This window comes from Pelecanus crispus, chromosome 3 (genome assembly GCF_030463565.1).
Source record: "Pelecanus crispus isolate bPelCri1 chromosome 3, bPelCri1.pri, whole genome shotgun sequence".
Classification (NCBI taxonomy): domain Eukaryota; kingdom Metazoa; phylum Chordata; class Aves; order Pelecaniformes; family Pelecanidae; genus Pelecanus; species Pelecanus crispus.
In genome coordinates this window covers 37,846,225-37,862,801 of record NC_134645.1, presented here as the reverse complement: position 1 = coordinate 37,862,801, position 16,577 = coordinate 37,846,225, and the positions used below count along the sequence as shown (strand labels likewise).

The 16,577-nt window shown below is 35.9% G+C and overlaps 1 protein-coding gene across 3 annotated transcripts in view; it reads left to right on the top strand.

The window, feature by feature from the left end:
• The window catches only part of SYT14 (synaptotagmin 14), a 61,107-nt gene extending 45,710 nt beyond the window's left edge, over positions 1–15,397 (top strand). For 2 of the 3 annotated variants that reach the window (XM_075707857.1, XM_075707856.1), the window contains exons 5-6: positions 10,598–10,787; positions 15,084–15,397. In XM_075707857.1, coding sequence (XP_075563972.1) covers positions 10,598–10,787; positions 15,084–15,397 — 504 coding nt within the window. Of the gene's footprint in view, positions 1–10,597; positions 10,788–13,884; positions 13,942–15,083 lie in introns of all 3 variants that reach the window. The other variant, XM_075707858.1, reaches the window with a different exon arrangement.
• Positions 15,398–16,577: the final 1,180 nt, after the last annotated feature.

Genomic DNA, 16,577 nt, shown 5'->3' with positions numbered 1-16,577 from the left:
GACTGAACAAGCCTCTCGAGCGAGCTATCCAGAAACGCCAGAATGTTTCCTCATACTGTACAGAAATTCATACCCAGTTTGAATGAATCCAGAGAAAGAGGCAGTAGTCCTTGCAAGTTGCGTTAAACTGTGTAACTAAATTCAGTACTTCAGCCCTTTCATTATTTGCTATCTCCACTGTGATCAAGAGAAGGATCTTTGTCATCAGAATGCTCTGCCTTACACTGTCATAGGCGTGGGCCATATTGCTGCTATTTGTCCATTGAAAGTCAAGTCCAAGATAGTTCAGGAGGCTTACCACAAAGCAACAATCAAGTTGTGTCATTCTGCTATGCCTAGGCTAGCTAGGGTTGCGATTCCTGTTTTATCAGTAATTTAAAGAGTATAAAGTTTTTCCAAATGAAAAATCCTAATTCTCTGGAAACAAGCTTCTGACTTCTTATGAGGTTCTGAGAGCCATTAGTTGAATCTTGTACATCTACCACTTTTCTTAATTAATTTGCATTTCTAGCCTTTATTGCTGGACTTCTTTGTACAATACAAAAAGAATAATTTGATGCCAGTTATTGCTGACAGTCATGGATAACAGAGCTAATAAAAATGCTATCAAAGTGGTACTTATATACCATTTCTGGCATATGCTGACCAATGTGGACAGTCAGAGCATTTTGAATGTACATGCCACTGCTATGGCAGAGTTAACAAAGTCCACGTGGTCATTAGGTTTTTAGAGGTTTAAAAAAACATGCCAGAATAACATCAGGGCTTTCTTCAACACACTAGCAAAACCAGAACTTGAATTTAACATTAACTGTCAACTACCTTGCTGATATCCAGATGGGAGGCAAGTTACTACTTTGGTAACTAGATCTATTACCATAACCCTGAATGTAGGATACTGGGAGAATTCTTTGAAGTCAGCAATGTAAAGAATTTCATCTATTTGTCAAAATCCTCAGTTGGTCATGTAGCCAGAATGAAGATTATTTGTTGTCTATCTTAATATCTGTGCACTGAGTAAAATAACAATTAAAAACTGGTATCTTTTGCCTTTAATCAACGAGTTGCTTAAAAGAAGTTTTTACTCAGTTTGATCCCCACAATCTTTGATATTTGGGTCAGCAAGTAATGGAAACAATGTTTCAGACATAGTATTACTATTTTGAGTGTGTGATGATGCTTTTCAGTCTCTAAAATGCCCCCAGTCAAATGACAGGCTGCGAGTGACTGTTCTAGATTAAATCAAAGTAATCCTCCTGAGCAATACTCTTACTTCCTCAAAGGCCAGTCCATCAGTGACAAACATATTGTCTTGAATTGTATGTTTAGTTTTGATTATCTTTGAAAAAATAAAATGAAAAAAAAAAAAAGCTCATCAATACATAAAGCTAGAAAAATGAGAATTTCATCGGGTACTTGTGAGATTCTCAGACTGTCATTCTCTGTGGAGTAAGTATGATCTCGCAACCTGGATTGCAATTCCAAAGAGCAGTAAGGAAAATAATCATCCTATAAAAACATACTGTAAATTTCCCAGAAGTGGCTTTGTAGGAGTTACACATAAAGATTATCAAGGTTGTCACCAGCATGAAATTACCACTTTTGAAGACTACAAGCTGCTGCTTAAATCTTCCTCAAGCAACATTTCTAGTGGATATATTTTCCTTTAACTTATGAATCCAAGTGAAATTTCTGTTAGAGATACTGAGTTTCCCAATTATTTTATTTTCTTATAATTTGAATTCTTTCTTGTTTGCATGTATGTGTACACACAAGCATCTTCTCACTTTTGTTACTGTCTTTCAAGGAAACAAGAAAAGGAAAAACAAAGAAACAGTTCTGTTTGCAGGTTCAAGCACCCTTCAGCAAAAGCATGTGCAGTATTTTCCTCCAATTTATTTCCATTGGGGAAAATCCTAATGAGAGATGTTGCACGAACAGATCAGGTTACCTAGTCTGCAGATTTATAACTTGGATGTTTGTGGAACTTTTTAATTTTAGTTTTTGGTTTACTTTCTGGGTGATTCTTCTTCTTCTCCTGGGCTTTGCAGTATAACATGTGTTCTTCATTTCAGACTTGAGGATCTCCAGGAAATCACTTCTTTTGTATATTCAAGCAGCCTGTATTTGGTATCAGATAAACATTTCTGTTCATAGGGTGCCTTTAGCAAGGGATCCTTTTAGTCTTTGTGTGTTAGCCTCTTGTCAGGCTTGGCCCTCATGTTGTCTGACCTTGAGCTGTGGCTTTCACAGCTCCTGTCTTTCTGTTGGGCTTAATCAGCTGTCAGCTGGCCCCAGGAGAATCCAGCTTATCTCCACCTCTTGTCCTTCTTTGTGGTGTGTATGATAGCTCTAAGAACTGAAGCAGATCCCTTCCAACTGCAAACACCTGGTGATCCTCAGATCATGAGATTAAACATGACCTGAACAAATGAAAAGGGGTACCAGTAGCAGATTAGAGCTGGGCGAACTGTTAATCGCAAATAGTTTAACTGACAAATGCGTTATAAACATACCTTTAATAAACATACCTTTAATGTTAAGGATTTGTTCATTGTGAAAAATAATTGCATGAATGTTTATGGAATCAAATACTAGTCCATAGATTGACTACTCATAAATCATGCTTACTGTTTGATCACTGAATCTTCTTTTCCTTTCCCAGTTTGAAAGAGTGTAATCTAGAGAGAAGGGAGAAAAATGAAATTATTTGCCATTGATCTCCCCGATGAGCATAGAGACTAACTCCATCTGGACAGAGCATTGTCATTTAAAGAAGTCTGTGGTCTTGGAAGCTGTCCCACAGTGACATCTCCATGGTCTTACAAGTTTGACAAGGATTAAAGAGAGGGGGAGGTGTGAGTGAGCCTGGGTAGGAGCTGCTAGCATAGCTTCATCAGGAGTGCAGGTGAAATGTCTGCATTTTGTGTCAGCTGCTCTTAACTAAATTGCTAGCACAAACATCTCACAGCTTTTAGTGCTCGAATGTTTTTTTTATGCTACATGTCTTATCTCAGAAAACAGAATTCAATAATGAAAGGCCTCTTGCCTCTTTTCCTCCCCTCGCCCATGGCTGGGCGACTTTTGTAATGCAAAAACAGAGCACTTTTGTAAACACTGTAAATTCCATTGTACATTCATTGCCAATTGCCTCCACTGCTGCTCAGGTTTGCTGTGCAAATTTCAGGCCCATTAAGCCTATGGAAAAACTAGGTGGCCTTTCATAATGTGGCAAGGAAGCCGAAGGTGTAATTTAAATGCAGACAAATAGAAGTTATAGAAAACTTAAAATGTTCCCCTTTCTGTAGAGAATTAATGTTTTCTGCTGCAGAGCTGATCATTTTAAAAACTTTTAGACACAAAGTACTAATAGCAAATTCTCATGAAATATGGAAAGCAACACAGAAATCTCACTGTGAACTTGTTCAAAATCTTTCAGAAAAGTGGAATGTTTTGCCATTATTAATATCTAAATTTTATTTCGTAATTTTTGTTTTATGACTAAATTATGGTATCCTAAAGTTTGAAAACAAATCTTATTTTAATAATACTGTATTCTTACTAGAAAACCCACAAAGGTTTTAATTTTTATTAAAATTAATTATTTTAAAATTACTCCAAAGTTGAAATTTGTGTAGTATCGTCATGTATCTAAGGAGGTCTTGTAGCTCTGCGCATTATAGTATCTATGGTAAATTAAAGCTGTGCATAGAATTTTTAAGGTTTTAGTCCCTTGACTGTAGTGAATGGAAGAATTATTATTTTTCATTTGATGTCCATTTTCCAGTATTTCATCTGTGAGAAGACGATGTGTTTTGTAAAATTCTGCATCCAGAAGTTTTTTACTCGAGAGTAAAAAACCAAGGTAGAGCAGAAGCTTTTGATGAGGGATGTGAATTTTATCACTTCAGATAATCTGATTTTCCACTACATTAATAGTAGTTTAATAATCAAAACAATGCCATATTTGATGTGAATACCATCAATGTTGGATGTATTTATGTGCTGTAAAGATTTTTAAATTGGAATTTTTGAATAGGAAATCCTGGTAATTTTTAAAGCATGCCATTCTACCCAAAATAAATATGTTTTGTTTTCCTAAAATCAAGTTGCATAGAGGAATTATTATTAGAATATTTACTTTCATGTTAGTGATTTAAGTTGACTTAGATACTAATACTGTAAAGTGTTAAGTACATGAATAAAAATGCACGTTATACTTAATTGGAACGCGCTTCAAGGAAGCTATTAAGCAAAAAACCCAGATAATTACCTGTCATAAATAACAATGCTTTCCTAAACTTGAATCTTTTTGAAATGCCTAAAACTATATGTTTCAATATAGTTTGCTATATAGTTGAATATAGCTTGCTATAGAAAGTTCAGGTTATTAGTTTAAAGCAAAATACTGATAACTATATGTTCTCTTAATTTCACTATACAGATCAGCCAGCTACAACAGGAGTTGGAATTTCCTTCTTAACGTTGTGAAGATAGGTAGCTTTGTATGATTTCAAAAGTAGTGGTTTTCTTTAAAAAACACAAAAAAAACACCCCCCAACCCCCCCCCCCAAAAAAAAACAAATCCAAAAACCTAGAACACCCAGATTGACACCATTTCATACAGAAAGAAACCTTTTTTTTTTTCAAAAAAAAAAAAAAAAAAAGACCTTTTTTGGCACTTGCTTCTTCATTTAATTCTGATTTTGCAACATCTTTGCTACATTTTATTATTATTAATTTTAATAATAATAATAGTCTTACTATTTCAAACATTTAATATTGTTTTGAGCATCATGTAAGACTTGAGTTCTACCTTTAGAAACAAAAAGTTGATACTTCCTGCAGGTATTAGTATACAGAAAGAGTATCAATTGTTTAGTTTAAGGAACTGTTTTGTTATGAGTATCGTATTTTTGTGGACTTCCTTTTTTAAAGTGTATTGATCCTCACAGTTCTTCCATGAGTTAGAGGGAACAGAAGCAGAAGTCATGAGGAACTGAGGCAAACATCTTCGCAAAAGCATCAAAGCGTCCAGTATAGCATGTAAATGGGATTTAGATTCCAGAATTCAAAATTATAAAGCTCCATATAAAGATTTGACATTCCTAATTATTTTACATCCCTCTGTTTTCAGGGCTGAGTCCTTCAGGTGGTTTATGTTCTCTTCCCCAGGAATGATCTTGATATTTTTTCAAAAGTATTTTATCTTTGAAACACTTTTTATGAAGTATCTAGTGCTTAAGCCACTAATGAGGGATGTGGAGCCTCTAGGTTCAGTTTTCTCCTCTCTGGCTCTCAGAGCAGAAGTAGAGGATGGGCTTCAGGCTAAGAGCTGGTCTGGAGCCTGTTTGGTGCCTGAGTGCTCTCATCACCTCAGCAAGCTTTTGCCTCAAAGTGGAACATTAGCTTCAGGGTTCCGCACTGGGCTGGTGATTAAGAGAGATTAATACTTTTATCTAAAATGTTGGCGACCTGGATTTGGTTTCCTCTCTTGCCTACTACGATTCAAATTTCCTTCCTTAACCTCTCAGTTGTATTGATACAGAAGTAGAAGAAAGTAATGTGCAAAAAAGTTCTTTAAGAGATTAGTGGTATAACATTAACATTTAAAATTTGAGAGAGACATTTTGACAAGTAACATGCTGTGAATCAGATTTTTGTTGCTGAAGGATTGTCAGTGAGGTTTCATCTTTCCTGTGTATATTTTGAAAAGCCAAGAGAATCAGATGTTCTTGTTTCATAAGGCTACAGAGGCATGACTTTAACCTATGCAATGAGGAAAATGAACTTTTAACTGCCCTCAGAGCATGGCCACATTATTCCCTGTGATTAACACCACTTGGCTTAAGAGCAGAATTTATAAGCGGAACTTCAGGGTATAGAAAACTAACAGTAGGAGATGAATATGTAAGTAACAAGTATCCTGTTTCCATGGAATTATGGTGAAGGAAGGCAAATAAAGCCATTTTACATGTATTTTCATTGTTGCAAACAGAGCATTCTCTATGTTGTCAGAGAACAGAGAAAAAGATTATTGAAAATACTTCTTAAGGGTTCAGGTCTGACATCATGCATTGTATGTATTCTCTTCCGTTGGCACTCAGGAAAAAAGAGTGTTCTTTTTTTGATTGCCAACTTTAGTACAATAGGAACATATGAAATACAAATATCGCTTAAAGGGAATGTTTTAATTGTATATTTATTAAAAAGTGATGTTTCTTCCCTAGATAATATATGCAAAGAAGTCATTAAGGACAATAGTTTGGAGAATTAGTAATTAAGTTTTTGTAGAATATAACACATATTACTCTTACAACCCGATGAAAAGCAGCACTTCGTGTAAGTGTTGATCAAATAAAATTCACCTTACTTTGTAATAAAGTATCATCCTGCACATCCCAGTGTATATGGGAAAGGTTTAGGTCCTTTGTGCAAAGCTTTGTGTTATAAACTTGAAAAACTGGAAATTTGTAGTTTACTGTAGTAAGAAAGACCTTTGAACCAAATATTTGGAATAGACTTTACCTAATGTTTTTTTTCTTGTGTTTACTGTTAATAATATATTTTCATTATGGCTAAATTGACAGAAATAGGTTAGAGATTTAGCATTAATATCCTGGAGACAACCTCAAGAGACAGCTCCTTGCACTGTGGCCAGATCATCGATACCTTGACAGTTCATTTAAGTTCTTAAAAATCTGCATTTACGATTTTACAGCAGTTCTTAGTAAGTTATTCTGGTGCTTCACTGACCTTGAAAGGCCTTTGCTATTATGGAACCTTAGTCCTTTTTTTCCCTGCTTATTAAAATACACACAGTGTTTATAGAGGAAGAGAGGGAAGGGTTATAAAAATAAACTTACGTAGGCAGATTATTTCAAACAAATAGTAACTTTTGGTCTAAATATTACGATTCCCACAGTGAAGCTACAGTATCAAAGTGGCCTACAGATAGATTTATGGATAGACTGAATACAGATCTGTATGGAGATGAAAAGCATCTGGTAGCACTGTAATGTTGTCATGAGATGAAAGCTTTGTTGTAGCTAAGTTTATATTCATGTTGTACCAATTAGCAATTTCAGTGTTAATATTTTACAATTTGGCACGTGATCATGAAGCTTATATTTTGAGCAGGTAAAAATGTAACTTCTTGTCTTGCTTTTTTCTTGATGAGTTTGTCAGCACTCTTCTTGAATTTTGACTATGTAAACAAAAAACTCTCTAAATGGAGACTTGAAAAAATGTTATTTTCAATTCTAGTGCAGCTTACGGACTTAACACAAAGTCAGGTTACTTACCAACAGACGTGATTATCACAGATTATCACCTTACTTAAAACAATGAGTGGATTTCCACAATGTGAACAATCAACTCTGTGCTAGAGAAAATACTTCTGAGAAGACATCTAATAATACTCAGTATCCCTGATTTTAACTCTGTCCTGCAATGAGAAGTCTTTCTTCAGCTGATGATCAGAGCCCTGTTGATCTCAGCTGTCTCTTTACCTTCCCTGATTCCTATTTCTTCTTCTCTTCCTTATAGGATCTTTTTGTTTTCTTTCAAAAGAAAACTGACAAAATACAACCTCACCTTCCCCTTTTTCTCATGCCTTTTACCTACTTGCCCCAAAATTCTCTGTCTTCTCCCTTATCATAAACACAAAAATTATACTTTGGTTTATATCATTTAACCCTGGTTTTACCCAGTAACATCAGGCTGTCTTCTAATCTGCTTCACACCTCACTGCTTCATTTTTCTTCTTAACATCTCAGTTTCTTTTATATTAGGATTTTCCAGTTCATAACTGAAAAGCAGAGTATTTTTTAAAATATGTTTGGGTCAGCACGAAACAAAATACATTGGAGTCCTTTTTTATGTGAAATGGAAAACAAAATATTGTTCAGATTGTCTCTTAAGTTAATTTGGTTGCTTTATTTTAATGTCTTTAAGCTTCTGTCACCACAACATTTTGTAGGAAGGAGATTCATAAGTTTATTATGCACTAAGGAGTAAACAATGTGCTCTTGTTTGTTTCAAACCTGCCACCTGTCTCAAAACAAAAGGCAAAATATTTTGTTTTAGAAAATGTTGTAGCAAAACATTTAAGTTAGCCTTGATGAAAATCTGGAGAGAGGGTCTACATCTACCAGTTCTTTCTGTGCAACAGGTCTTAGTACAGCCATTTAGTTGCATTTCCATCCATTTACAGATCTGAAGCATCACCTAGGTCTTCTCATCCCACCTTTCAGCTGGTGAGATCCTTTCCTCTGGCTGTGACAAATGCAGGCTTGGCCTTCTCACATCCACTCAGGATTCTGCTGTAAAGGAATGATATTTCTAGCCCATCCTTATGTAACTTTGTAATATCACACTTGTTTCATTTTTCAGTTGTTTTCCCCCTTCTCTATTATATCACACAGAAGCTACTTGTCTTCCCTCTCAACGTACTTCAGGACTCATTCCAAGTCAGTCATCACTCATTTACTATTCACTATTTCTAGCATTCTAAACCTTATTCTGAATACCCACTGTAATCAGTTTAACTCTGTCATAAACTGATTTAGACTGAGTCCCTAATAGAACATTGATAAACTGTATAAATAAGTCACAATTAGGAATTATCATCACCTTCTCTCAGCAGATGTCAAAGCCCTTTGGCTTGCAAGGGAATGTTACCCAGCTGCTCACTTTGTGTAATGTCTTTTTTGTGGACTTGCAGCATGATCACCATCAAATTTGAGACCTAATCTTTGAACAGTTATCAGGTTGACTGTGGTTAAATTCCTGGCCCAACAAAATAATAAGATGAATAAGCACCGTAGGGATACTGTGTTACAATTTTAAAAGACCAGAAAACTTAAATAATAGCTGCAGTTATGACAAGCTGAGGCTGTCAGGTGTGCAGTGTGTACTGTGACTGCTGAATCAAGCCATCTTTCTTTTAAACTTCCCATTTTTATTCTACTGTTGGAGTTAGAAATCAAAAGTTTCTTGTTTTGTGAGTGCCAAGAACCAGAGAATGAATGTATACTTGTAATTCGTTTTCAGCAATTTACAATTTGCAACCCATTTGAAATTTATTCTTTGAATTGAATAAAGAACTTTTGGAAAAATAACCAAACATTTAAAATTCAGAATTTGCAGCTTGGGGGATGGAAGTCAGAGAATTTTGTTGAGGTCCTTCTTTAGTAGTAAGAATACATTTGCTAACAACAGTGAATGTTTATTAATGAGGAACTGGATTGCTACTTGAAACTTCTGCCAGACTTCTTGGAAATGTTCTGTTGAGAAGAACTGGTTAAAATGTCAGTAAGAAGGATATTATTGTAGGTTCATAATATCTTCTTGTAGGTATTGTGTCTTCTGTAATTTAAGATTCTGTAATGCATTTGGGCTTTATATGTCAAATTAAGTTACTTGCTTTTAAAGTTAACTTTTATCTTGATGAGGATCTGTGCTATTTAGGTTTTAGGACTGATCTCGCGCCCATGTCAGCTGTTGCTGGAAATGACAGAGACATTTGGAATCTGGAAGAATCAGCTTCACAAAATCATCATGACTCCTTGAAAGAATGCTGCCAGATTCCCAAATGAGTCAAGCCATATTTGAAAAATCTGTGGATCCAATTTATGTTTTTTCTGAGAGAATCATAAAGGGATGTACTGATAAATCAAAAGTCTCTTCCCGGCTACCAAGCAAATTGCCCTGCCATTGGCTAGATTCTGTCCACTTTCTTGTTTTCAATGGTACAACTCTTATGTGCCAGTGCATGAAATCAAGAAATGAAAGTAGGAACGGCTATGGTATGGTTAGCATCAGTAATTTCTTTTTTTTAAGGCCAGTAACGAGGGGTTAAAATGGTAAAAATGAGTAGTAGAAGCTCCCGTCAAAGATGTGACCTGGTAAGAATGCATGAGAGCACTGAATTTTTTGGAAGCTTTTGGGGTGGAAATTAAAGTATCACTTGCTGAGCCTTGGGATGGCATTCTTCCTTTCCCACTCAGGACAAAGGGTCTATTGCAATTCTGTATCCCTGGATCCATTAAATTCCTTGTAAGCTAATTTATTCTAGACAGAGTGCATTTTTCTATTTGCATGTGTTCTGTTATTTTGCTGCTCATAAATTCTCAGTCTAGAGAATAACCTTTACAAAGGATGAATAAGAATTTCCTGCATTTTATTATCTTCCAAGTTCCACTAGTGTTTTCCATTTTTGGAAAGTAAAAGATCCAAGGTTTTATGTTCTCCAGGATGCTGACAAATTATGTTACAGGTCTTATCTTAGCAGTTGAAGTAAATAGGGACCATAAAGGCTGCTCTTCATCTTCTGCTATTATTTCTCTGGAATTGTGAAGCAACAGAAACACAAAATTAAGAATTATTTTAATTCCAGACTGCTTTAGTCTTTGTTACCGCTAACATATGCGAACTGAGTATATATTAAGGATGTACATTTCTTATTGGGTGCTTGAATGGAACTTCTGTTATTGTCAGTACATTGCTTTCCTAATTTTCTATGCATTATTCTAAAAATTGACTTCCCAATGACATCGTTGCATAAAATACATAGAACTTTTAATCTGTTTTATAGGGTTGTGACTCTCAAATGAGCATGTCAGAAGTGTCCTGCAGTGAAAGTACCTCCTCTTGTCAGTCTCTGGTACATGGCTCAGCTCCAGAAATCCTCATTGGCCTCCTTTATAACGCTACAACTGGAAGATTATCAGCAGAAGTGATAAAAGGCAGCCACTTCAAAAACTTGGCAGCAAACAGACCACCCAGTGAGTGAAAATCTTTTTTCATCCTAATGCTTCTGTACTGGTGAGGCTCTTGGTAGCAAGGACTTCAATCCTATCATTTAGTCTTACCGAAACAAAATGAAATAGAGCAATCATCAACTAATCTGTTTCATGTTTTATATTTCTAGTCAGTTGGGAAATAGCAAAAATCTAAAATTCAAAATATTAATTGTAAGTTGACAAGACTGTTTTAATTTTTCATGATGACTGATTAATAAATTACCTTTATCATAATGATTAAATGCTAAATTACTAATGCCTCACATCACAGGCCAAGAATAAAAAGTTGGTGTTTAAAGAGAAAGTACATGCCAGCTAATATTAATATAAACACTCTGAACAGTTATTCCTGTTCCTAGAGGGGTTGATACTGCAGTCTTTAATTGCTTATGTGCCTGTGTATATGTGGTAGTAATATATGTAACTTGGGAATGTCAGTGAAGACAACAGAGAAACAAATTGAGACCTTTGTGCAGAAGGAATGTTCGTCATTGGAAAGGACTTGAACTGTGTGTTCAAGCATTTGTTCAAAAATACATTTGTCTGAAATATCTGTGAACTTTGTACATTTTTAAATTGGAACCAGATGGAATGTCACACACACAGAATGTTTTTACTGTCTCCAATTCTTTGATACAGCTTGAGAAAGTTCAGTAATGAACTTTTTTAAAAAATATTTTTAATTGTTTTTTAGATTATGAGTCTGATTTACATAAGTTGTAGCCAGACATACCTACCTGTTCCTCTTGATTTTGTCTGGAGGCTCAGGTTTTAGCCCCTCTTTCTGTTTCTTAATCCCCACGTTTTTATGGCACTAGCAGATTATCTGACACTAGTTGATTATGTAGCAGGCTGCCAACATTTTATAAGTGGTTTGCGCATCTCACTTTGTCTTCAGAGTTCAGGAAGTAAGCCAAACAACTTGAGACTGATGCTCTCCTCTTTCTTTCTTGACCCTTGTTTTATTCCACTTGTTAATTACATTTGGCTCAGCCTTACTCTGCTTTGCTTTCTCTATACTTTTCACACCGATGGAGCCAGACTTTTTGTTAACATGGCCGGAAAAGGAAGGTGAAAGAAGAATCTCTAATACTTTTATATAGCTAGGTAGCTGCCCCAGAGTCACCTGTTTGGAGACAAAGCATAGAAACAGATGGGGAAAGCCAAGAAGGCCCAAGGACACTGGGGTGGGGGAAGGAATGAACAGGAGAGAAGACCTGGAGAGAACGGACTATGTGTTCCCTTAAAGCAAAAAACAGTAGGTGGCTTATGCTTATCTTTCTGGAATCTCTAGAGAAAGCCAAGTTTTTCTTAATATTTAGAATATGCAAGTTAGATGGGGTTCAGTACTTGTTTTGAAGATGGATGTGTTCATTCCCTGGTATGTTAATTCCCAAAGTGTGCTCTGTGGGCCCATGCTGTCTAGCTAACAGTTGTGTGTGTGTGTCACTGGGGTCAAAAACCTGTTTCAGACTGCAGGAAAGCTGCATAGAACATGGTACATAGCCCTGTAATACTATGTTCTGTCTAACCTTTTTGGAGGGAAGATCTTGTGTGTTACCTTTTGTCATCCTCTCTGAAGGGTATAGGGGGAAGTTTTCATATTCCTAATAATAATAGTCCAGTTCTGTTTAGGCAAATGCGGGTTTGGAGTTCTGTTGTTTCTAGAAAGCTGGAAACTAATGCACTTTCTGGGTCTGGTAAGACCATGCACAGAATATTGTGGAATCCACATTTCTCCTGTGGGCTGTTTTGTGCTGTTCCCCTCCCCCCTGACAGTGGTAGCACCTTCCTATAAACTTCTGGACCCACAGTGCATACCACTGCCATTTCCTAACTCCCTGTCAGCTGCGTCATGGACGCATACGAGCCTCTTGCTGTGACATCACTTCCACAAAATAAAAGCTAAGGCCCATAGGGTTGACGATGAAATGCTCTGATCAAGTTTGCTGTTTGGCCCGTCAGCGGTCCAAAATCCTGAGAAGTGCTGCAAAGTACATGCACAGGTCAGTTTTTATTCAGGTCTGCAGAAAGGGAAGCAACTATTCTTTCCCACATGCGATCCTTTCTATAGTGTAGGGGTTGTGAACCTATACAATTTTTGTTAAATACTTCTGCAGCAAATATGGATTGAGTCCTACATTTCTGCTTCTTGGTAGTATATACTCCTCTGCTGCGTATTTATATGTTATATAGTAACTCATTTAGCAACTGAGTGCAGGCAAATAGGCCAAATCCTGCAGGCAATAACATTTGATGTTAGAATGTGTTTTCGTTTCTCTGTGTGGCAGTTAATGTTTTGTCCGAGAAAAAAGATGCTTCGTAGTATCCTTTAAAATTTTACTGAAACAGGGTACAAGCATTTGCACCTTAAATGCATGTGTGTGTGTATGCATGCAAACACACATTAAATCCATAAATACATGGATTTTACCAAGTGAGATTTTTACATTTTAAATAAGACCCATAGTTGAATTTCAGATGTAAGCATCCCTCAGCTATTTTTAGAGATTAGATCAGAGTCATTCTCGTGCTCAAGTCCATCGCTACTCAAGAAATAAGGTATTACAATCAAATATCTGTAACTGTAAAAGCTAAGGGCAAAACCAGCTTAGTTTTCAGTTCACTGATTTTTCATTTTATTGCTTTTAATATATGAAGTATAATTCCTGTGTGCAGTTTTTCTTAATATGCTGGAGTTTGCATGAAAAAGCATAAGGTTTGATAAAAAGGATACAGTGATTTTTACCCAGTCTTCTGTAATTTAATAATTTGCATGATTCTTTCTGTTTGGTGTGCTTTAGAACCCAGTAGCTGTTAGTGCTAAGATAACCCATTATGTAAGCAGTGTAATTTTTGATAAAGATTACACAAAGACTGCACAGAATTTTCATTTCATTAGATTTTACCCAACAATTCCTTTGTTCAATCCTTTTTCTGATCTATGCTGCTAAGGTTTTGTGTTCTTCCACTGCAGTGAATAGTGTTTCCTTTTAAACTTTAACCTTTGATCCTCTCTCACCCAACTATTGACATCTGGTCATTATTTCTTTTACTGCTTTCCACCCCCTGTTGTCAGACGGACTGTTCTGTTGTCTAAAACACTTGATAGGTGGACAGGTTTATATAATCCGAGGTGAGTTCCTGTAGAAAGTAATTGGATGTTGTCTTTTTCATGCAAAAGAAAACTTGCCAGCAGTAAAGCTATCCACAGCTGCCTACCATATTGGTTTATGAAAGTATGCCTTTGTCATTTGTGGCATTCTAATGCAAAAGTTGCATTTATCTCTGATTATGGATGTTGTGATTTCAGTGTAACTGCAAAGTGAAAATATTCAATGTGGGTTTTTTTATATAAGCTCCAATCTTTTAATATTATTCATTTACATGAATATGACAGGAATAAAGAATGAAAAACCAGACTATTTTATACAGTTCTGTATTTCCTAAAATCAGTTATAACTTCATGAAATGTGCATCCTTCTGCAGGAACATGGCTTGGTGCTTCTAGTCAAATGAAAATAGAGCTTTAAAAATAAAGGTTTATACCCAAATTCTAACACCCAATGTGTGCTAACCACATTTACGTGCATGAGCTTCTTAAATGTATTTCTGAAGAGCACTGTGCAAGCTGTTTTAAACAACCATATTGAATGATGCAAAAACTTATTTCTCTTTAAAGGTGTATTAAATGTGTTCCTTCATGAATCTAGGAATTAAGATGTTTTTTGTATTGTGTAAACTTCTACCTTTGAATACACTTTGCTACATTTTGGTCTTTAAAATAAACAAAATTGAAAAGCCCAAAGTGAAAACCACATCCATGCAGAGATTATTCTTAAGCATTTCATTCTGGCTGTTTTGATATCATCACTGCATATGAACCTTATTTTTTCTTCTCTTCATTAGTTGTCTTCAATCTACTTTGTTTATTCTTATTCTCTGAAAATTCAGTGGTATGCTTTACAGTGTTGTGGCTAGTTGGAGCTTGCTAAGTGTTAATGCAATTTAACTTTGTTTAGAACAAATAAGGGGGGGTCAATGGGAAGAGGATTATGAGGTATATCTTTAACTCAACTCATTTACATAGTACTGAAGCTAGTAAATTTGTTACTGTGTTTGTAATATTTTGCTTACTTGTCATCTTTTCATGTGTCTAAACTAAGCTGCGTTCAGTCAGCCTGGTATACACCATATCCTTGTGTCTTGTAAATATCTCATTCTCAAAACCTTTTGTTCTAAGGTATCTGACATTCCAAAATACGATTTATTTTGTAGATACGTATGTTAAGTTAACACTGCTGAACTCGATGGGGCAAGAGATGTCCAAATGCAAAACTTCAATCCGCCGAGGACAGCCAAATCCGGTATACAAAGAAACCTTCGTTTTCCAAGTGGCACTCTTTCAGCTTTCAGATGTGACACTCATACTGTCTGTATATAATAAGCGCAGCATGAAACGAAAAGAGATGATAGGGTGGATTTCCTTAGGTCTCAACAGCTCAGGAGAAGATGAACTCAATCACTGGACTGAAATGAAAGAATCTAAAGGACAGCAAGTATGTAGATGGCATACTTTATTAGAATCGTAATGGATGGTTCAAAGCGCAGTTGTAGTTTTAAAGGAGTTTGGTCTCTCAAGAAGATGATCATCCCCGGTCACAATCAACAGATTTGTTGTGGAAGTAAAAAACAAAAATTGAGGTCAACATTCCATCGTAAAGAATGCACAACATGCAAAATGGTGGGATTTAATATATAATCTTCACTTAGCGTCAGACACTTCCTTGGTGTCAGAGAAGCCTTGCTGTACACAGATACGTTAGCAGTCCCTCCCCCATCCACCTGATGCTATATATGTTTGGGTTTGTTTTGTGGTTTTCAATTCAGAAACATTTTGTGTAAGGTTCTCCAAATTAATGTAAGCTCCTCCTTGTGTACTTTTTGTATTGCTCTAATACTGTAGCTTCTGACCTGCATTCAGACTAAAGGTCAATAATTTGCACTTTGAGAAAAAGTTAATGATCTGTAGAGGAAAAAAAAAAAACAACAAAAACCCCAAAAAAACAAACAAAAATACCCCAAACCACCAATGGTGGAGAACACTTAGTAATATAGCAAATATGAATATACTGTTGTTTTACACTGAGTTTCTTTCCAGGAGCTTAGTACAAGTAAGTTTTCATTGTTTGATATGCAGTTGGTTTGAAAAATACTAGTATTTGCGCATCAGGTGAACTTTGACATCAAACTAATGTTTCTTCAATCTGTGACAGGAACAAGCTCTATATATGGCATAAATTGGGTTTTTCCCTCTTGCCTGTACTTCTGCCTAATCCAAAGAGACCAGATCATTAGTTTGGTCCCTTCCAAATCTCCTTAGACAGGTTGTACTGTAAAACTATGTAACTTTCTGTTGAAAGCACTTCCTGTATTCATGTATTCCAATGTAGGAAGCTCATAGAGCACGACTTTACTAAAATATATTTTCTTTAAACAAATTGATATGGATTTCTTTAAAATGTCAGCAATTGGAAGTTAGGTTGAAAGACTGTGAAGGAAGTGGCAGCAGTTGAACTGCTCTGAATGAATGCAAAATACTATGGCTTTGGTTCAAATAGGTATCCATTTGAGTCTCTTCTGAGCTGTTTTAGGGATTACCATATGCTGGTTGTTGGAAGTAGGGAGCAGACCAAGAGTTTTTACCTTCCTTCTTGGAGAAGAGAACATCAGTAAGTTATTTTTGTAGCGATTTGCAAGCAATTGAATGAA